Source organism: Lemur catta, chromosome 21 (assembly GCF_020740605.2).
Source record: "Lemur catta isolate mLemCat1 chromosome 21, mLemCat1.pri, whole genome shotgun sequence".
Lineage (NCBI taxonomy): Eukaryota > Metazoa > Chordata > Mammalia > Primates > Lemuridae > Lemur > Lemur catta.
The window spans coordinates 7,915,009-7,937,093 of record NC_059148.1 but is presented as its reverse complement, the minus strand read 5'-3'; the positions used below and the strand labels follow the sequence as shown (position 1 = coordinate 7,937,093).

The 22,085-nt window shown below is 52.6% G+C and overlaps 1 protein-coding gene across 6 annotated transcripts in view; it reads right to left on the bottom strand.

Moving 5' to 3' along the window:
- The window catches only part of DGCR2 (DiGeorge syndrome critical region gene 2), an 83,085-nt gene that overhangs the window by 10,380 nt on the left and 50,620 nt on the right, over positions 1-22,085 (bottom strand). For 3 of the 6 annotated variants that reach the window (XM_045535210.1, XM_045535213.1, XM_045535208.1), the window contains 5 exons: positions 17,259-17,384; positions 14,878-15,097; positions 12,765-12,841; positions 7,029-7,205; positions 532-735 (listed from right to left, as the gene is read on the bottom strand). In XM_045535210.1, coding sequence (XP_045391166.1) covers positions 532-735; positions 7,029-7,205; positions 12,765-12,841; positions 14,878-15,097; positions 17,259-17,384 — 804 coding nt within the window. The remainder of the gene's footprint in view (positions 1-531; positions 736-7,028; positions 7,206-12,764; positions 12,842-14,877; positions 15,098-17,258; positions 17,385-22,085) is intronic. The other 3 variants (XM_045535211.1, XM_045535214.1, XM_045535209.1) reach the window with 1 other exon arrangement.

Genomic DNA, 22,085 nt, shown 5'->3' with positions numbered 1-22,085 from the left:
CTAGTCCAAGACCAGATTCCTTGCAGTGTCCATCTTAAAGCACCACCTACTGAGGTGTCTTGCCTTGAAACTGAGGATAATAGTTAATCGTTTTCTTGAAGAATCTAATAGTAAAAATCGATGACTATAAGCAATGCCAATTGTCACTACCCTCTATATTATCATACTAAAAAACAGGAAGAGCTCAAACATGAAGATAAATTCTAGCTCTGAGTCTTAAAGAGAGGCAACAACAGCTTTGAAACCATCAGTTCCAGCTGACTTGTGGACAGCCAGCCACACTCAAGTTCACGTTCACTTGTGAACGTGTTACCTGAGAATGGGAATGAGGCACCTTGAAAGTGACAGGAGACACACCCATTTGAGTAGCAGCATCAAAGCCTCCGAGACAGCGCTGTGAGCAAATGATGCCACTGCTGCTGCACCACATGCCACGAGCTCTCGTGAGTCCCACCACCAATGAAGTGAAGGACATCTAGCATCCAGTCCTGAGTGGGGAGCCTCCTTGTCACCCCCCAGCAAGAGTCTCACCTGGGTCCAGACACATGAACTTGCAGCACTCTTTGGGGTCCTTGCGGTACTGCTGGCAGCCCTGGGGCCGCTCGCAGAGGGCGGCCACACACATCTCAGGCTCCCCGCCGTGGCAGGTGCAGCTCAGGCACGGGTCGTCCCCCTTGGGGGTGAAGTAGAACCCTTCGTCCACCACATTGTCCTTGATGTCGACACATGTTTGACCTGTAACGAGCACACATGTGTACAGCTGTATGTGTAACCAGGAAAGAGAGCCCAGACCCTCCCTACTTGGGCCTGGCGGGCAAACAGGGAAACTGAGGATTTGGCCAGATCGTGTTTAAGAGTCTGCCCACTGCTGGAACGATGTAAATCTGTCCCGCGACACAGAGAGAGGTGGTCTGAGAGTGGTCACTACAAAGAACACCTGGCCAGGGTAGGTGTAGGCCCCAGAGCCCCAGAGAGCCAGGATGGAAGAGAATGCCAGACTCCTGGGTGAACGTCCCTGAAGAAGTTTTTGCTTTGAAGTTGCCTAAATAGTTTACTTACGGGACTTCCTCAATTCTAAGATGCAGCTGTTGTGAATATTAACTGTTTTAAAATCACAATGCATCTCAAATAAGTCTCCAAGGAAGCTGCCAGCTCTGCCTGGGACGAAGGTCCATTGTACCTGAACCACACACAGGAGACTCTGTACAGATCTGACCTAGGACTAGAGTAAGAGGAACGGCAAAGCCAGAGCCCTCAGCGGGTCGGCAGGCATGACAGATGCCTGGGGGCGGGGGTGAGGATGAGGGGGGCCTCAAAGGGACACATGCTCAGTGACAGGCAAAGGGACATGAGAAGGAAGCTTGTTCCAGTCTCCAATAAATGGTGTGGAGATGTCTGGAATAAGAGTCTTCAGAAATTTTACAACCACAAGTCTGTGCCTCCCTTAAGATTGGGGTCAAATCTATGTTATTCATGTGGTCAGAAACCTCCAGGGCAAGAAAACTCACAAAAAATTATTCCCTGCTAAAACAGAAAAAACAATGAAGAAAATGAACAGAGCTCTCAGGGAAACACGGGACACTAAAGCACATCAACACTTGTGAAATGGGAGCGCCAGAAGGAGAGCAGAGACAGAAAGGATTAGAAAAACAGTGGAGGAAATAATAGCTGAAAACCACCCAAATTCATTGAAAAACAAAAACCTACACATCCAGAAGCTCAACAAACTTCCAGGAAGATAAATGTAAAGGATTCGCAAACTGGTGCATCACAGTAAAAATGTTGAAAGTCAAAGATAAGGAGGAAAACCTTAAAAACAGGAAATAGAAGATGACTTATTACTTGTAAGGGAACCCCAATAAGATTAACAATGGACTTCCCAGCAGAAACAACAGAGGCCAGATACAGTGGAATGATATATTCAAAGTGCTCAGAGAAAACTGCAACCAAGAATCCACATCTTGGCCAGGTGCAGTGGCTCATGCCCGTAATCCTAGCACTCTGGGAGGCCGAGGCGAGCGGATCGTTTGAGCTCAGGAGTTCGAGACCAGCCTGAGCAAGAGCGAGATCCCATCTCTACTAAAAATAGAAAAAAAACAACTAAAAATACAGAAAAATACAGAAAAAATAGCCGGGCATGGTGGCACATGCCTGTAGTCCCAGCTACTCAGGAGGCTGAGGCAGGAGGATTGCTTGAGCCCAGGAGTTTGAGGTTGCTGTGAGTGAGGCTGACGCCACGGCACTCTAGCCTGGGCAACAGAGTGACACTGTCTCAAAAAAAAAAAAGAATCCACATCCAGCAAAGCTATCTTTCAAAAAGGAAAACAAAATACTTTCCCAGACAGGCAAAAACTAAGAGAATTTGTTGCTTGCAGACACTTGCCTTACAAGAGATGCCAAAGGAACTTCTTCAGGCTAAAAGCAAGTGACACCAGATCATAATTCAAATACACACAAAAAAACAAAAAGCACCAGTAAAGGTAATTATGTAATTATAAATCAAAGCATAAATGCCTATTTTTTCTCCTTTATTCTCTTAACTGATTTAAAAAGCAACTGTATAAAATAATATACATATAATGTAGTGTTGGGTCTATGACATATAGAAATAGAACACATGTGTGATACGTTTGCTAATAAAAGCACAAAGTTGGCTGTGGGAGCAAAGCTATATTGGACTAAAGAACTTTGACCTAAATCTCATATCTTATTTTAAAAGATTAATTCAAAATACATCACAGAATTAAAAATAAAATATAAAACTATAAAACTTTTAGGAAAAAAACCTAGGAGAAACTTTCTTCAGAACATAAGACCAGGCAGAATACTTGGACTTGACACCAAAAGAACGACCCTAAAAGGAAAAACTGATAACTAAGACTTTATCGAAACTAAAAACTTTTGTTTGGTGAAAGCTCATGTGAAGAGGATGAAGACGAGCCACACACTAGGGAAAATACGGTCGCATATATGACAAAGGACTGGTATCTAGAATTCATAAAGGACTCTCAAAACACAGCAGTAAGGAAAATGATGCAAAGAAAAAAACGGACAAATGACATGAACAGATATTTCTCCAAAGAGAATATACAGGTGGCAGATAAGCACATGAAAAGGTTTTAACAGCAACAGCCTCAGGGAAATGCAAATTAAAATCACAAGGAGCTACTACTACATACCTAACAGAAGGACTCAATGGACAACAGTGAAAACAACAAGTGCTGGGAGGATGTGGGGACACTAGATCACTCATGCATGGCTGGTGGGAGCGAGAAACAGCACAGCCACTCCGAAACAGTCTGCTTGTGTACTGACAAACCCAGCAACTGCAATCCTGGGCATTTATCCCAGAAAAATGAAAACTTATGTTTGCACAAAAACCTGTAATGCAAATGTTCCCAGTAGCTTTCACTGTAATAGCCAAAAACTGGAATCAGCCCAGATGTCCTCCAACAGGTGAATGGTTAAACTATGAACAAAAACATGAAATGCTACTCAGCAACAAAAAGGAGCAAATTATTGATGTAAGTAGTAATTTGGATGACTATGCAGGGAATTATGAGTAAAAAAGGCAAACCTCCAAAGGTTACATGCCATGTGGTTCCATGTACAGAGCTTTTCTGCTTCATAATGACCCACGGCTGCAGCGACCAGCCCAGGGCAGTCAGGATCTGGTCAGTGACCACCAGCTTCCCTATTTTGTGTTCACACTTTCAGCTCAAAACCCACCAGAGAAAGCCAAATATGCTCCCCAAACAAATCACCAAAACTGTCCTGTTTTGGCAACCCGCCTCCAATCAGAGCACAAGGAACCTTTAGGGCCCTGGTGAAAAACCTGTGTTCTGGACCCAACTCCACCTGGAGGAGGGGGAGACCCAGGGCAGTGGGCCTGCCTGAGGCTGGGGTGTCATCGGAACACCAGCCCCACCACCAGCAGGTTAACAAACCTCGAGTCACACGGTTGACTGCTGTTAGAAGACTTATAAGCGACAAACTCTTGAGATGTGGCCCAAAGGGATGACCTAAAGTAAAGGGTGGAGCAGACATTAAGAAAAACCCTCTGGCAAACCAGCCTCGCTCCAAATGCAAGGAAGGCATCTACTGAATGCGAAGCCTGGGGTGCACTGAGGGCAACCACACACCAACAGCCCCAAGCACAACCCAATCCTCGCCCAGATTAACACCCTCTTACCGTGCTAAAGACCACCCCACACCAAAGGCCTAGTGGAAGGAAAGGTGTAGCGATTTGCAAGCACCAAAACTACTGAGCGACGTCTTTATCGTTCCACACAGGATGTCCAATTTTCAACGACAAGATCAGAAAAAAGCACCATGCTCTAGAGACAAAACCATCAACAAAACTAGACTCGGACATGACACAGATGAAGGAACTAACTACAAAGTATTTAAAATAACTATGATTAATATGTCAAAGGCTCCAATGGAAACAGTAGACAATACATAATATCAGACGGGAAATTCAGCAGAGAGATGGAAACTATAACAAAGAATCCAACAAATCCCAGAAATTGAAAAACACAGGCAAAATGAACACAACAGATGAAGAATGTCTTCAATGGGCTCATAAGTAGATGTGACACAGCCGAGGAAAGAATTAATAAATCTGAGACAGGTAAACAGAAATTACTCAAACTGACGGACAAAAAGGAGGCTTGAGACATGACAACTAGATGCAATGCATGATTCTGGACTGGATCCTGGACCAGGAAAAAAACAGCTATAAAGAATATTATTGGGGCTGGGCACAGTGGCTCATACCTGTAATCCTAGCACTTTGGGAGGCCAAGGCAGGAGGATTGCTAGAGGTCAGGAATTCGAGACCTGAGCAAGAGCAAAACCCCGTCTCTACTGAAAACAGAAAAAATCAGTTGGGCATGGTGGCACACACCTGTAGTCCCAGTTACTCAGGAGGGTGAGGCAGGAGGATCACTTTAGCTCAGGAGTTTGAGGTTGCAGTGAGCTATGATGATGCCACAGCACTCTAGCCAGGGTGACAGAGAGACCCTGTCTCCAATATATATATATATGTATGTTATCGGAACAGCTGACAAAACTGGAGGGAGAATAATGGATTGTGGGTTATTGTATGGTATTGTATCCATGTGAAGTGTTCACATTTTGATCCAACTAACTGTGGGTACATAAGGGAGTGTCCTTATTCTTAGGAAATATACACTAAAGTATTTAAGGCTCAAGGTCCACAATGTCTGCAGTTTACACTCAAATGATTCAAAACAAATATGCAGACAGAGTAAATGATAAAGCACATGTGTCAAAACAGAAACAGGGTAACTGGTGAGTTTGTGTAAAGGGCATCTGAGAGGAGGTGCCTTGTACTATTCTTGCAAATTTTCCTTAAGTTCGAAATTGTAACTAAATAACAATTTATGGGAGCCTCCGTCCCCCAGGCCTAAATGGTCTGATAAGGGGGGGTCTATCAAACACTGCAGGATAAGATTATCTCCAACTTATACAAACGGATTTGGAGAACGGTAAAAGAGAATGTTTCCCAACTCACTTCATAAAACTAATACAAATGTGATACAAAAAAAGAGTCACTGTAGTCCCATTTGTCGGGAGGCTGAGGCAGAAGGACCGCCTGGGCCCTGGTGCTCCGGGCTGCGGTGTGCCATAGTGGAGCCTGTGAGCGGCCACTGCACTTGGCAGCACAGTGAGACCCTGTCCCTAACAAACACGTGTCAAGCAGAGTACAGAAAAGGAAAGTAACAGGCCAAGCTCACTTGTTAAAAGGGTTTCAAAAATTCTAACTAGAATATCAGCAAACCAAATCTAGCAATATGAGATGTATATATTAATACAAAACCCATGGAGATGGTTTAACATCATAAAATCTATTAATGTAAAATAATAAATGAACAGATTAAAGAAAAACCGTATCAACCCAATAAATGCCAAAAAGCATTTAATAAAAACCGATACATTTTTGTAACATATATATTCCCAACAAAGTGGGAATAGAAGGATGCTTCCTTAACTTCACAAAGGCGTGTTCTGAAACCCTGCAGAACGCATTAGGACACACAGAACACACTAAAAGCGTTCTCATTAAGTTGAGGAAACAAGAATGCTCACTACCACCATTTCTAATTGACACTGAACTGGAGAACTCAGTGAGAAAAGTTAATACGGGGGGGGCGGGGGGTAAAGAAATAACAGTCAAAGACTTGAAAGAAGAAACAACCCCCTATAAACAGAAAATCTACCAAAATCCACAAACTGAAAGAATAAGGGAATTCAGAAAATTCATCCTAAAATTCACATAGACGAGAAAAGGGCCAAGAACAGGCAACAAAATAGTCACAGACAAGGTGGGGGCGTCAGCACAGCTGGGGCCAGCGCTCGCCGGGACGCTGCCGTGGCCGCAGTGCGGTGCTGCCAGGGCCGACGGAGCCCAGGGCCCGAATGGAGTCCGGCAGGCAACTCAGACGCACAGAAACGAGTGGTGCTGAGCCCAGGCTCCCGTGTCAGCACAGGTGGCCCTGCCCCAGTGGGCACAGCCACACCTTGAGCCCCAGAAGCTGAGTAAGACCTTGACATGGAATCTGAGTGAGTGGGTTGGCAGAGGGACAGGGACAGACCCAGGAAAGGAGGAGCAGACCAGACAAGGCAGACAGAGATGCGGAGAGAAGGGTCGCAGAAGGATCCGCAGACAGTGGACAGAGGTGACCGATGGACTCAGATGCTCCACAGATGCCATGGGATTGGCAGGTCCCTTGGTCACTGTTCCCATTTGATCGCCTAATGGCACCAAAACAAGGAAGGTATATGGTCTCCATCCCAGGAAAGATCCGTGGGCTCAGAGATGCCGACCAGCCACCTGGCCACAGAGCTGCAGACAGCCCAGCTGGGCCCACGCCCTAGATCAAGGTGTGAGCCGGTGACGGGCGTCTGCTGCAACACCACAAAAGCGACTCTGCCTCAGAGCTCCTCACGGTCAGAGTCCACTCGAGGTGACCCCAGGGCCCAGCGCCCTCCAGGGGACTTACTTCTTTTACACAGGAACGAAGACTTCTCGTAGCAGCTCTCAGCATGCCAGCTGTGGAGGTCGTGGTGCCGCAGGGTGGGGAAGTGGAAGCACTGGAGCTGGGCACAGAACACGTTGTCGTTCTCAGACATGGCCGAGGCGAAGATGGGGTCTGGGGGCAGGAACACCTCCGAGGAGCCTGGGGGCGGGGGCAGACACACCTAACGTCAGCAGATGAGTCACGTGCATCCGCAAGGGGACCATGGCATCAGATGTGACCATCAACCAAAGAGCTTGCAGACCACAAGACCCAAGTCTGGAGGCAGCCTGTCCCAGGCCCGCAGACATGGCACCGTGACAGGAGCAGGAGGGCTGCTCTCACAAGGCACCAAGGCCTGCAAGGCCTGTCCCTGGCTGGCAGCAGCCACCATGACAGCTGTGTTCCCTCTCCCAGGGACACCCAGGCCCCAGCGTCCCGCCTGCCTCGACTGTGTGCATCAGATGGCGGGAGGCAGGCAGGGAAGAGGCCGGCTCTCTGGAGATGTCTCATCTCCACTGCTGAGAGTGCTGCGGCCACCAGCACGCCGTGTACCGCCACCCACCTTTCCCGCAGGCTCCCCGCTTCCCAGCCAGGCCCTGCACCCATGGATACCCTCACTTCCCCAGGCAACCCTTCGCCTGGGTGGCCATCCTCCCCTTTTAAAAACTATTTTATTACTTCGCTTCTTGTCTCACGGGCTGAGAAATGAACAGGCTCCTCCCAAACTTCAAAAACAAATAAATCCTCAGCGCTGAAGCTATTTGCCAGGCCAGACCTCATGAGCACAACTACAGCGCATGAGCATGACGGCAAAGCTCAACCAAGGCCACAAGTGACCTCTCAGGGCACAGTTCTGGGACCCAGTATCCACTCCCAAAAGCTGCCCAGCCCACGGAAGAGCCACGTCAGAGGGTGGCTCAGACAACTGGTCAAATGAGGTTCACGCAGGACTGTGCCATGGCCCTGCTGAGCCACACGCAGTTGAGGAACTAATTAGTTGGAGGATTAGTTGGAGCTAACTGATCAACACCCATGTGCACGTGTGGTAGTAAAACTCAACGGAAACCAAGCAGGTGGGAGGGGGTTGGGCAAATTCACACCCAAGGAGTACAATGCTCGCTACCTGGGTGATGCGCACACTTGTAACTTTGACTCAAACTGCACAAAAGCAAATCACGTAACCAAAACATTTGTACCCCTGTAATATACTGGGGAAAAAAAAAAGACACACTCCTGTCCTGGCAGCCGGCTGCCTCAACACGTGTGCAGAGCATCTGCCCGGAAGCTGCTGGACTCGCAGAGCGGGCAGAGAGGGAGGCAGCTGCAGGGCTGGTGACAAGACCGGGGTGTGGGGGTGAGGGCAGTGAGGGAGCTGCTGGCCTCAGTGGGACTGTGGCTGCCATGAGAAACGGGAACTGCGGGAGCAGGGGAGGAAAGGACCCTCTGGTGGTCATGTGAGGAGACGGGACTGGAGCCAGGTGGGCAGTCAGGTGAGTGACAATCAGGGCGTCAGGTCCAGGTGGGGGCTGTGAGGTTGGTGACAAGTGACAAGATCCTGGATGTATGTGAAATGGTGTCAGGTGTAAGAGGAGCCAGGAGGATGACTGTCCTTCACTGGTGACGACCCCTGAAGATTTTTCTCCTGGGCCTGCCAATGCCTCCTGGACAACCCCAGGTCCCCACCCCAACATCCTGCTCTTCCTGAAGGACCCCGTCCTGGAGGAAGGCAGTGCAGGACCCCGGCTGGCCACCAGAAGCCACTGCATGCATCGTTCCACCTCCCGTCTGCAGTGCCCTTCTCCGAAACCCCTCAACTGCCACCACGGCAGAGTCAGTCCTCGGCTTGACAGGGTGACAGCAAGTTTCCCGACACCCCTGCCGTCAGTTGACACGGGAGCTGCATGGCACAGTGCCGCAGGGCACCTCGGGCTGGGCTGTCGCCATCCACAGGCCCCCAAGCCTGACATGTGAGGGCATCTGGATGCCACCCAACCGCCTCTGCCACAAGGTCTCCTGCTCACACCTCAGCAGCCACCTGTGCCAGCCCCCTGCTCCCTTAGCGTGGGAGAAGCCTCCCCAGGCCAGATGTGTTCCTGGGGTAGGAGCCCTCACTCACTGTTATGAACCACAAAGACCTCCCCTTCCTGTCCTGCCGCTTCAGCACCCACAGATGAAGCCTGCACGGGGCCCGCATCCTCCGACGACCCGCGATGGAGGCAGCCACCCCACTCTGGGGCTGGCTTCCCTCTGGGAACTGCGGCCTGACCCCAGCTAACCCCATTCCAACCTGAGGGTCACCTCGCCCAGCGGGCAGGGTCTCTGCACTGCGCCTTCCAGCAGCTGCTGGACCGGCCCGGCCCCTCCCTCCCTGCTGACCGAAAGGACCCAGGGTCTGCAGCCCTGTCTGCCGACCTCACAGGCCAGGCCCCACAACACGGTCATGTCCCCACTTGGGTCTGGCACCAAGGCAAGGAAGACGGAGACCACAGAGGACTGGCCACATCTGAAAAGAAGCCCAGGAGGAAAGAAGGCTCCAAGTCACGCACCTGCTGGTCTCAGCCACCCAGTGGCACGGGTGAGCCCAGCGGTGTGTGTGCAGAGACACGGGGACAAACGGGCAAAGGCATTGAGTGAATCTTCAATGAGCAAGTTACACAACACACAGACACACTAACATACACCATGTGTTTCCACTTTTTTGTTTTCAAATAAATATCAAGTATAAATAACCAAAAATCAGAGTGATACTGTTGGCAGCAAGGATGGGAGGCCCATTGCAGGAAATGTCAATGATTCTCTCTAGACAATAAGGATCTCTAATTGTTTTTCAAATTTTCTGCACAAATGTTATAAAAACACTGGCCTTATATCCTTTGGCGGCAGCTCCGTCTCCAAGGCACACCAGGACGTGCAGGGTCTCAGCACCCCAGGGTAGAGCTCACAGGCTTGTTATGGACCCAGGGGAAAGGCCAGAGAGCTCGACCCCCAAGCCTCACAGGACCCCTGTGGGGAATGAACTCCAAATTTAAAATGTATATATGCATAATAAATACGTATATAATATTCATGCACCATTGTGCCAACCCCATAATGTAATACGTTACGAAAAAAAAGGCTGGCTGCAGTGGCTCACGCCTGTAATACTAGCACTCTGGGAGGCTGAGGAGGGTGGATCGTTTGAGTTCAGGAGTTCGAGACCAGCCTGAGCAAGAGCAAGACCCCGTCTCTACTAAAAATAGAAAGAAACTATATGGACAACGAAAAATACATATAGAAAAAATTAGCTGGGCATGGTGGTGTACGCCTGTAACCCCAGCTACTCGGGAGGCTGAGGCAGTAGGATTGCTTGAGCCCAGGAGGTTGAGGTTGCTGTGAGCTGGGATGACCCACGGACCCTCGAGCCCAGACAACAAAGTGACACTGTCTCAAAAAAGTAAATAAACAGAAGAAAAAGTTGGACAAGATGTAGATGAAATAAACATTTTTAAACGTCTTGCTGTGAGGCTTTTCTATTATCTAGCTACTATTCTTAGGCATGATATCTTCTTAGGGAAGCGTTCACCATTAGTCGCAGAAGATTTAAATCTACTCCCATTACTTTTTGGTACTTTTGGCCCCGGCCAACGTCTCAGGCCCGCTGCGCTCTGCTTGGCACCGCGCCCACAGCAGGGGGCCGGCTCGGCCACTCTCTCCTTCACTTGCCTGCATTTTCACTATTTTCTTCACTCCGCAGTTTCTTAGCAGAAATCTTCTTAAATGCTTTTAGTATGGAAATTTTTAAAATACACAACAACAGAGAGAAGAGTATAGCGCACCCTCAACACTGACCTACACCCGGCTGTGCGGCTCCTCCGGCCCCTCCCACGGGGGACGCAGGGCACTCGCTACTACACACAGGTGTGAGTCTCTCAAAATCACACAACCACGATTGCCACACCTAAGAAAATGAATGTACTAGAAGCCCACGTTCAGACTGCCTCCCCGTTCCCTGAAGGTTCTCTACGAGCCCGCTGCCCAAAGGCAGGGCGCCATCCAGATTCTTGTGCTACATGTGCTTTTCTGCTTCTTTGACTCTAGAACCACTCATGACGCTGCACTGTGTCAAGAGCCAGTGACCTGCAGCAGAAGGATCTCTTTTAGCCACATGTTGGTTCCGTGACCACTGCTCAAATCCAGTATCAGGATTCCCAAGTCCAGTGAGCAAGGCACAAGCTGCCACACGCAGGGCTCCGGGTGCTCAGGGCGCCCCCCACGCCCCTGGTGCCGGGGCCTGAGCCGCATGAACAGGGAGCGGCGTGTCAGCGCAGCTGCCCGTGTCTACGCACAGCAGTCTTCTTCTAAATATAGCTTCGCTCTCCTGATGGCCCAGTGGTGCCCCGACACAAGGACGGCCATCAGAGCCCACCCAGGCCCCTTGCCATCCTCTCTCAGGGATGAGGCCCCGCACCCCCTGTCCCTCCAGAACGTGCTGTCCTGCCACACAGACTCATCCTCTCTCCAACTACCAGCGTCCACGCTCTGCTGGGCGAGGCGATGGGCCCAGCCCACAACTGCACCGTTTCAAAGATTCACCTAAAACAGCTGTGCTGAGGGCAGAGGAAAAAGTATTAGAAGACTTATCTTCCACACGGCGTGCTGTGACTCTGGGCCTCAAACCCAAAGCCATGTATCTGTCCACTCTTCCTGTGGGAAATCTGAGCAATACCTTCACAAAGCTGGGGCATGCCAATGTGGCTGGCACTCTCAGAGGGCACAGAATGGGATGACGCGTGTCAGGCAGGACGGGGGCCAGTGGTATGGCCCTCTCTGCTGGGCCCTGCAGCCCACACCCGTTCCTGCTCCTTCCCAGCCGCCGGACTGGCGCCGCCTCTATGGGGCCCTGACCGCCCTCAACCCTGTCCCCAGGCCTAGCACTCCTCACTTGTCCTCTCAGAGACACTCATGACAGCAACAGCAGCACTGGGATGTGTTTGGGGAAAACACCTCAACATAAGCTCAAGCAGCCCTGCATACTAAATTAAAAAACAAAAAAAAAGAGTAAGCTCAACCGGCCCAAAGAGAGCCCGAGAGGCGGGCTGATGAGGGCCGGGGCCGTCGGCGCAGCTCCAGCGCGACTGGAGAGGGTGCAGCCGGGGCGCCTGCAGAGCTGGCAGTGCCAGCGCAAGGGGACGGGAGGTGGGGGACACACCGGGCCAGGAGCTCTGCTGCCCGCAGCAGCCACGTCTCCGTACGCTACCCTGGTATCTCCAAGCAGCTGAGCGTGCATCTCTGAACCACACCCACACACTCTATTTTAACCCTCTCTGCCTGACAGCTTCCTTCAGATTTTGGATTCTAACTCTGGCCTTCTCTGCCCTGGAAAGCTTGTCCTTCCCTCTCTGGCATACCACTGGGACCCTCTGTATGCTCATTTTTATGCCCCAATGTCCTTAACTTTACAGGGAGGATGGACAGTGGAGAAAGCTGGCCAAGGTGAGAAGCGACAACGGAGACGGCCCCGGCCCCATCAGGGCCTGACCTGTGGGCCGTGCTGCCCTGAGGCGCCCTCCCAGGACCGCAGCCCCCCCCAGGGGGCCCCGCTCTCCCCACGTTCCCTGTGCAGGCACCCCTGGGTGACAGTGAGACGGAGGAGGGGGACTCCAGCAATATCCCCCGAGTCAGGACGAGTCCCCCTGGTTTCAAACTCAGCAACGCTTGTGACAGACCAAAAAGGCTCACCTTTGAATGCCACCTCCCAGCGACCTTCCAAGGAGCGGTTCCGGCCGGTGATGACATACTGATAGCCAACCCACAACCTGCAGGGGACAGAAACGGAGACCTCAGTGGCAGGAGGGAGGTGGCCATCAATGGCTGTGCGTGCATGTTCTAACACACTGACCTCCAAAACACTGAACTTCTAAAACAGGAGAGACTGAAGGTTAACACCTAATTTTAATCAAATGCATTTGATTAAGTCCACAGGTCAGAATAAGTTTTATCTCTGGTAACTCTTGCCAAGACTGTTCTTATTAGCAGATCCAATAAAGCTTTCTTGTTTTAAGCAAGACCAACCTTATTCTTGGTGGACGTAAAGCCCCACGAATACAATTCTGCAAGTGTGCTGAAACCACAGAACACTGCACTCTGAAGGGGTGTATGTCGTGGTCTGTGAGTTACACTTCAGTAAAGAAACAACCCCTGTGAATGTGCACGACCACAGTGGTTAAACCCTCAGGTCTGCAGGGTGCTCCTGAGCACACATGGCCCAGCACTGGGGAAGACCCGCACACGGTCCCGGCCAACTGCCACAAGCACTTGCCGAGTCTGTGCCCCTCACCCCGGCTTTCTAGTCCCAAGCCCAGAGATGCCCGTCAGCAGGTCTGCCTGGCATGGCGCTGCTCCGCCCTCAGCCTGCACTGTGCAACGCGGCTGTCCTGGGAGGTGGGGCGTCCCCACCCACTGGGCTGTGCCCTCATGTTTCTCTGCTGGACTCATGGGCATGACCTCGTGGGGTCAGTACAATAACCTGTGAGCTAAGACTTATTTCTCTCCCTTTGTTGCTGCAGAAGGAAAAACAGCCCCGTCTTGTGATTTGCCAAGTCACACAGGGCATAACTGTGGAGCCAAAACCCAGCTCAGGCTCAGGTCTTGAGATGAAGGCCCTCTGCCCACGTGCGGCAGGGCACTGTGCTCCCATGGCAGTGTGGCAGCCTGTGCCATTGTAGGGGGTGGCAGGCGACCAACAGAGTGCACTAGCCATTCCTGGGCCCTGCAGCTCACTGGGCTAGCCACAGGGCTACCTTCCCCTCCAGAAAAGGGGAACAGCGAGTGGCTGTCGCATGAGGCAACCTCCAGAGGTGGCACACCACGGGCCCCACACAGCCTGCCCCTAAATAGAAACCCCCACAACACTGGGTCTGGAGGCCGGGTGCGGTGGCTCGTGCCTGCAATCCCAGTATTCCTGGAAGCCAAGGCAGGAGGATCGCTTCAGCTCAGGAGTTCGAGACCAGCCTGAGCAAGAACGAGACCCTGTCTCTACTAAAAATATAAAAAAAAAAAATAGCTGGGCAACTAAAAATAGAAAAAATTAGCTGGGCGTGGTGGCGCATGCCTGTAGTCCCAGCTACTCCGGAGGCTGAGGCATGAGGATCGCTTGAGCCCAGGAGTTTGAGGTTGCAGTGAACTGTGATGACACCTTGGCACTGTAGCCTGGGCAACAGAGCAAGATTCTGTTTCCAAAAAAACAAAAACAAAACACTGGGTCTGGCATGCAGCAGTCGGGTCCCCTTCCCACCCTCTCTTCTTGATAAGGCTGAGCCTGCAGGTCAAGGGCCAGGCTCTGGGGCCAGACTGCCCGGGCCTGAATCCTGGCACACACCCAGCAAGTGCATAGTCCAGAGTCACATGCGCCCACCCGGGGACCCTAGGCTTTCTAGGAGGACTGAATGAGCAGACACACAGAAAGCACTGAGCACAGGGCCCGCGGGGCTTGCTGTCTCAGGAGGAGCCTCCGCCCACCTGGGCACCCCCTGAGCCAGGCCCACGAAGCCCCCACTAAGCATGCCCCCCACCCAAGTGACGCAGGCGGGCACCCCTTGCCCACACTCCACAAGTACAGCTGTACTCACGGAGGGGCACCTTTGAAAGGGGCTGGTCCACAGCCCCACGAGGTGGCGGCCCAGTCCAGCCCACCCCGCCCTCTCCGCAAGCCCCGCCCCCACCTCCACCTCCTGGCACAGGCCAACCCTGGAACTCCGCGGGCCCCCAGGGGGCGGGGCTGGCCCCCCAGGAGTGCTACAGGGTGGCCAGAGGCCACGTGCTCGGCGTCGTCAGACTCCGACCCAGGACTCACTTGCGCTGGTCCTTCCAACCGAAGCTCCGCTCGGGCTGGTCCCATTCCTGGGCCAGGACAAAGCGCAGCTCCTGGTCAGTGGAGAAGGTGGCGAGGGAGCCGTTCAGGCGCTGGCAGGTCTGCGCGGCGTCCCAGTAGTTCTCCCCGCTCAGGTAGACCCTGTAGCAGCTGGCCGTGCCTTCGTAGTGGTGCCACCCTGTCGGGCACTTCCCTAGGAAACATGAAGCACAGAAGGGGCGTTGTCCCCCAAATTAGGATCCGACTCCAACATGAGATCACTCGTGCCGCGTCGGGGCCAGGCAGCCTCAGAGAGCGGGAGGCCGGCGGGGAGCCGGGTGGAGACAGGCTCCTGCGGAGTCAAACGCTCGCCTTTCTTGACAACGTGCATTCGACCTGAGAGCCAGGTAAATTCAGCGATTCCTCCCATTTCTATAAGGCCTTTTAATCTACTCAGTACTAAAGAGCGGCCGCTGAATTAATCCCTGGGAAGCAGGCGCCGTTCTCTGCACGAGCGTGGTGAGCTCGCTGACACCGGCCAGCTGCCCCCAACGGCAGCTCAGCAGGCCGGCCCCGCCCTCCACGGGGAGAAAAGGAGGCCTGGGCGCTGCCCCAGCTGCAAGCCGAGGACCGGCAGGAGCCCGAGCCTCCCTGCGCCCAGCCAGTGTCTCCTTTCTCGACCTTTCGACCTGCCCCTCAGGCCGGGGAAGGCCTGGTAATTACAGCTCACCTTAAGGAACATTAGTGACCTGTTTTATAGAATCTACAACCTTCAAATGCTGGCTACCTCCTATTAGTACACTGACGAAAAGTAACAATTTTTAGCAAAGCCAGTCATTTAAAAAATGCATTTTTTAATGCATCCTATGGAACTAGTAAAATTTCTTGGAGACTTACGCTCATGTTTTTATTATTCAGAGCACGTGTGTGTGTATGACTTCTGAACAAAGGCACATAGACTATGGGAAAGGAAGTGGCAGCTCTGGCCCCGAGCTGGGGGCAGGCCCACGGCACCGCATGTGCTGGCTGCAAGCTGGATGGCTCTACCTGCCCGCCGTGGAGACCTGCACCCTTGCGAGCGCAGGAAAGCTCCTCCGTGTGGGCAGGGAACCAGCTCTGGGGGAGAAGGCGTGGCACAGGCGCTGCGTGTTTCCCGAGTGCCCACATCGACGTGGCCACCCTGACCACGTGCCCAGCAGGTGGCTCTGTTCCGTCCTGTACAGAGGTGAGGAGGGACGGGGCCGAGCAGCCAGTTGCCAGCACCAGGGCTGGGCTCCCCGTCTCGGGCGGGCCGGAGGAAGCCCTCTGTGGAGGGAACCCTGCTGCCCGGGGACACTGGAGGAAGAAAGCACTCCCTTTCTATGTTCTGAACTGTGTGGGATTGTTACCTGTTCGAAATTAAACAGACAAGCAATGGGAAGACAGAACATGGTGCGGAGCCCCCCACAGGGCTGTGCCCTGGAGCCACCCCTTCCAGCTGGGTGACCTCTCAGCCTCAGCTTCCTCACTCGCGTTGGACTGCGGGGATCCGTGGCAAAGCCGGGCGCAGATGACAGCTGGCCCACACCACCCGCAGCTCACTTGGGCCTCGGCAAAGAACTGAGGCTCCACGAGGGGCAGGAGCTGTGAGCAGCATTGGGGACTCCCCAGGAACTTGCCACTGACAGTGCCGGGCGCGGGCGGAAACCACTGCAGCTCGGCTGCCCGGCCCTGGCTGCCAGCAGTGGGCACGGGCTGAAGTGCTCCCTACTGCTGAGAGGCTGGGGGCCGAGCACCAGCGTGGCAGACAGACCCCTCGCAGGGCAGCAGACGTGTCAGGTGTCAGTCCTGCCTGCCCTGGGGTCAGGTGCTCCCAGCGTACCTAAGAGCACCACACCTGTACAGGTCTGCCTGGGACGGGCAACTTCAGCTGTGGCTCTTCCTCCCCTCAACCTTCCTTGATCTTGTTATGTACCTATACAATTTTAACATCTTATCCTTAAAATTCTTGAATAGGAAAAAAAAACAAAATAAAATTTTAATGTCATAGGCAATTCATTAAATAACCAATTGCCTTAAAAAATAAAAAAACAAAAACAAAAAAAACGTAAGTAGAGCCTTCCCAACCCATCAGGCTGTACCTAATCTCATCTTGCAGAGCCGGTTTCTCCGTCTATAAAGGGCACAATACAACTGCAGGATCGCCAAGGGCCCTGCAAGGCTGCCACTGGTGAAAACAAGCTGAGTGACTTCCCCGGGGCTCAAGTCAGGAGCTGGGTGACCTTGGCAGGTCAGCGTGCAGCCTCACTCATTCCCCCAACCCCCACACACACAGTGGCACCAAGAGCCAGGGCCCAGTCAGGCCGTGCACTCGGGGCGTCAGTCGGGGCAGGTCTGCAACTTACTGCTGAAGCGGACGGGCTGTGCCACGTTCACTGCGTGGAAGTGCGTGGGGTCACCTCCTCTGGCCCGCCCCTGCCGCGGATCCACGGCCTCCTTCCCATGGTAAGGACGCACCTCTCCGGTCACTTCTGAAAGCAAAGGAGACGTGTGCTGTGAGTCCCACGCGTGCAGCCGAGGGTGGCTCTCCAGCCAGTGCCAAGCTCCAGGCAGCGTGGGCGAGGCTGCTGAGGCTGGAGGGGGAGGCCTGGCAGCACACAGTGCACTCAGGCTTTCTCTTAGAACTCCTCAGAGCATTGTCCTTCACGTCAAATGGGTCATGTGTGCTTGTTAAAATTATGCCTTGGCAGTCTTTTTATAATTACTATTGTGAAATGGGGTCTCTCTCTGATTGCATTTTCCAACAGGTTACTGCGAGCACAGTGAAGGGTCAGCATTCCAGCTGCAAATCCCTCAGCAGCTCCAGCGCCGCCATGATGCTGGGTGAGGGAGCTCTTTCCAGAGCCCAGGCTGCCCTTCGCCCACCCCTGCCGCCTCACTCACATCCGCTGTCTGCCTGTCCCCCAAGGCCGTGAGGGCCTCAGCGCAGGCCCTGGTGTGCAGCAGGCCTCAGTGCGTGGTTGGAAGGTGTGAGCAGGAAGCTGAAGATGGGGAAGAATCTAGTTTTATGTATCTTGATCTATTATTAATCTGCAGGTCGGCTCCTCCACACTCTCTGGAGTCCTCTGCAGGTAAAGCCTGACGCAGAGGAGGGAGGCGGTTTACCCAAGGCCACGGAGCAGGAGAGAGCCACAGGCAGCGCCCCTCGTGGGCCCACCCGGGCTGCACACAGACAGCTGCCCGCAGGCACACTCTGCCCACAGATGGGTGGGTGGGGCCTCAGCTCCCTCAGGCCAGCCTGAGGCAGAGACTCGGCAGGGGGGTGGGGTCTTAAAGAGCCTCCTTCCCTGACCCCAAGGCTGGCAATCCGCCCCACCGGACAAGCTCCTCCTGTGGCTGGTTCTGCCAGCGTCATGGACTCTGACGCGGTCTTTGTTTAATAAACAGGCTGCATGTTTTTCGCATTATAAAGTATCCAATGAGAAGCATCTGAGCAATATAGAAGTTTGAAAAGACAACAAACAATAAAGGCAAGAAACCCCTTCTATATGAGGGTCTGCCCCTCCCATCTCTTTTTCTACTTTGTGTGAAACATATTTATTCCTTAAAAATATTGGATCACATCAAATACTCTATCTTATGACTTGCTCTGTAAGCTTAAGGCTATAAACAGCCTTTCATTTCTTAAATAGGCTTAAAACCTTACTTTCAATGGCTGTACAGTATTCTGGGAATCGAGTTCTTTCAATACCATAATCCCTGTGATTTGAAGTTTAGGTTGTTTGCATTTTTTCCATTCTATGAAAGGCTACAGTAAATAACTTGTACAACAATTTGTATGTGTCCTTCATAATGTCTTTCTGAGACCCTGGGCAAGTCAAAACCCTAGAAGCTTTGCTTCCTTCACCCACAAAATAGTCACTAAGAGTATTTCCATAGCTTCTCTGGGGCACGCGACAGGGACCAGTTGCTGTCAGATTGAGAATCACTCTGAAATACAAAATATGCTGCCAGCGTCTGAGATGTCTTCAACATAAAGTGAGGCCCTCCAAGGGAGAAGCATCTTCAAGCCCTCATCGTGTGTTTTCAGTGCAGGTGCCTTTGGAGGTACCATCAACACCCCAAAATGCAATATAATGATCTCAGATGTTGCCGCCAGTCTGGGCCAGGAACCCGGCACCAAGACAGGCCTGATGCTGCAAACATCTCGCATGGGGTGGGGGGACGATCAGCTCTCCAGGACAGGAGGGCCCCCACTCCGCGTCCTGGGCTGGGGCACTTGCAGCATCCGCCGCTCCGGAGGACTCACCAGCCGCTCTGAAGCAGGGCAGCCCCCAGCACAGAGACCCCTCCCAGGGAGGCAGGCAGGGGAGGGCTGCTGGCACAGGCATCAGTGCTTGCTGCAGAAGGGAAGAGCCACCTGGACTTCTGAGGTGGCTGCACTTAAGCTGGGGGTGGGGTGGGGGGAGGAGAAGAGTTTCCCCAGAGGCAAAGGCAGACACATATGGGACAAGTTTGAGGTTGTTTGCATTTTTTTTCATTCTAGGAAAGGGGGCATTAAATAACTTGTATAACCAAGCCTGGGTGTGGCCAGAGCACATGTCCCTCTGCTCAACGGGCAAGACCTGCAGCTCCACTTAGTGCCTTGGCCTCTTCCCCAAACCAAGCTCAGCCCCTGGTGAAACTGCTCACAGAGACCAGATGAATCTAGGGCAGAGGGAGGGAGGGAGGAAAAGGTAACAGAGAGAGCTGCCACTCGGTCACATGGGCACCAGAGGCCAGGTTGGGTGCACACTGACAGTTTGAGAGAGGCCATCTGCAGGCTGGGGCAGGGGACCAGGAGAAATATTTCAGGAAAGTAACCAGAAGGCCAAATGGTGGTAGAGGAAGCTAGTCTGTGCTGAGCAGGCTTCTCTGGCTCGGGTGGCGACTGTGAGCCCTTCTCCTGTCCTCACCTCTCTTCACACCCAAACGCCCACATTCACCCCTCATCGCTCACCTCCTCAACGCCGTCTGTGCCCACCATGGAAACCCAGCAGCACAGACACAGGCCTTTGCCAGCAACAAGGGGAAAGGCTTGTCCAACGGGGTGATGCTGATGATGGACGGACAGGGACCCTGCGTGTCCTGGGGGAGTCCGGGCAGTGGGCAGCGCACAGGGTCATCATCCTCAGGACGTCTCAGCATCACCTCTGACAGTACAGAATCTTCCTCTTCTCCCCGAGGGCAGGCCCGGCTCTGCCCGCTGGGCCCGCCCTGCGCATCCAGCCCCACAGCGCTGCCCAGGACACAGACACCCAAAGCAGCTTTGCCTCTTCCTGTCTGTGTGCCAGGCACTGTCCCAGGCATGGGGAATGCGACCGGGAACAAAACAGCAAATGATCCTGTCCTCCTTAGCAGAGGCCACACCCTCCTCTTCCACCAGCAACTGGAGAGGGAAGCACTTGCTCCCCATGATTGGGATGGGGACAAGTTCAAGTGCATCACCCAACCCCGAGCCCACCCCAGACATCTAGAAGAGCAGAAGAGGAATGGCCCGAGGTCCCACAGTCAGGCTGTTCTTTGGTGCTTTAGAAAAACAGCTTTCTCTTTAGATGTCCTCACAAAGACTTCACAGCAGCCCTGGCTGCCAAGACGGAATGGGAGGGACCCCACTGAAGGAGACCTGAAGCAGGGAGGGGACAGAATGGCTGACTTGGTACTTAAACCCGAGTAGAGGGGACACGTTCTACAGGCAAGAAAAGCAGGCTCAGAAGTGCCAGCAGACTTGCTCCAGCTCAGACGTGGAACATAAGGGCAGGGGGCCGCCTCCCCCAGGGCCGCAGGACCTGAGGCCCCCCAACCCCGGCTCAGAGCTGCAGCACCCAAAGCCACCTCTGCTCTGTCCCAGGCCCCGCTGCCTGTGCACCTGTCCTCCTGCCTCTGGTACCACTGGTAGCTCCAGGTGCCCTGGGCTGCCTGCCTCCCTGCAGAGGACCACAGTGAGAGCTGGGGGTGCTGGGGAGCCTTGCGCCCAGCAAGGAAACTGGCTGCTTCCTAACAGTGTTTGGCCAGAAAGGAGGATTAGTTGCAAATAAACGACAAAATGTGAGTGATTCCAACCTGTATTTCTAGAAATTTAAACCATGCCCACAGAGGGCTTTAGGCTCAGATGAGCTTGTAACTTCTCCAAATATAGATGAGGGCGAGATGATCAAGCCTCCTTAGGCCTCTGAATTGTCAGAACACACATCACTTTCCTACTTTATAAAAAACAAGTCTCGAATTGTGGTCAAAAACCCAATGTTGTTAAGTCTAATAATACTTGCTTACCAAAACATAATTTCTAAAACCAGAAAACCATAACTATAAAATTCCTAATGGTATTGCCGTTTTTTTTTTTTTTTTGAGACAGAGTTTCACTCTGTCACCCAGGCTAGAGTGCAGTGGCGTCATCATAGCTCACTGTAGCCTCCAACTCCTGGACTGAAGCCATCCTCTTGCATCAGGCTCCTTAGTAGCTGGGACTACAGGTGTGCATCACCTGGCTTTTTTTTTTTTTTTTTTTTTTAGAGGCGGCATCTCACTATGTTGCTCAGGCTGGTCTCAAATCCCTGGACTCAAGTGATCCTCCTGCCTCAGCCTCCAAAGTGCTGGGATTATAGGCATGAGCCACCACACCCAGCCTCGTGCAAGTTGTTCAAACTGCTCCTTCTCCCTCTGGGCCCGGGCCAGGGCCTTGCTTGCTGTGTCATGACTGAGGCTGGAGACTCGCTAGTGGGCATGCCCACAGTTTAAACACCAGTACAAGCACTTTTGTTTTTCCATTTATACCCACGCAGACAATATACAATCTAACACAGAATATGACTGCAAAACTACAGCCCTGAAAGTTCCAAGTCAAAAACCTGCCTCCCTCCTGTTGGTCCTGGGTCCAGGAATGTCTGGCAAAGAAGAACATTCACAGAGGGAATGTCTTAAAACCTGCTATGGGCCAATGACAGGAGCTGAAGCCACCAGAGAGTCCTAAGACACATTCAAGCTGCGGCCTTGGGTCTCAACCGCCAGCAGAGACATGACAGAAGTGGACTGACAAGCAGGACTCCTCACCCAAGATGAAACAGAAAACCCTGCCTCCCTCCCCAGCCTCCTGTCCCCAGTCCCATTGCCCAAGGCCATCCTTTTCACTTATTTCTTCTGGTATTTACATCCATATTTCCTAGTGTTGGGGACTAGTTTTATCCATTTAAAAT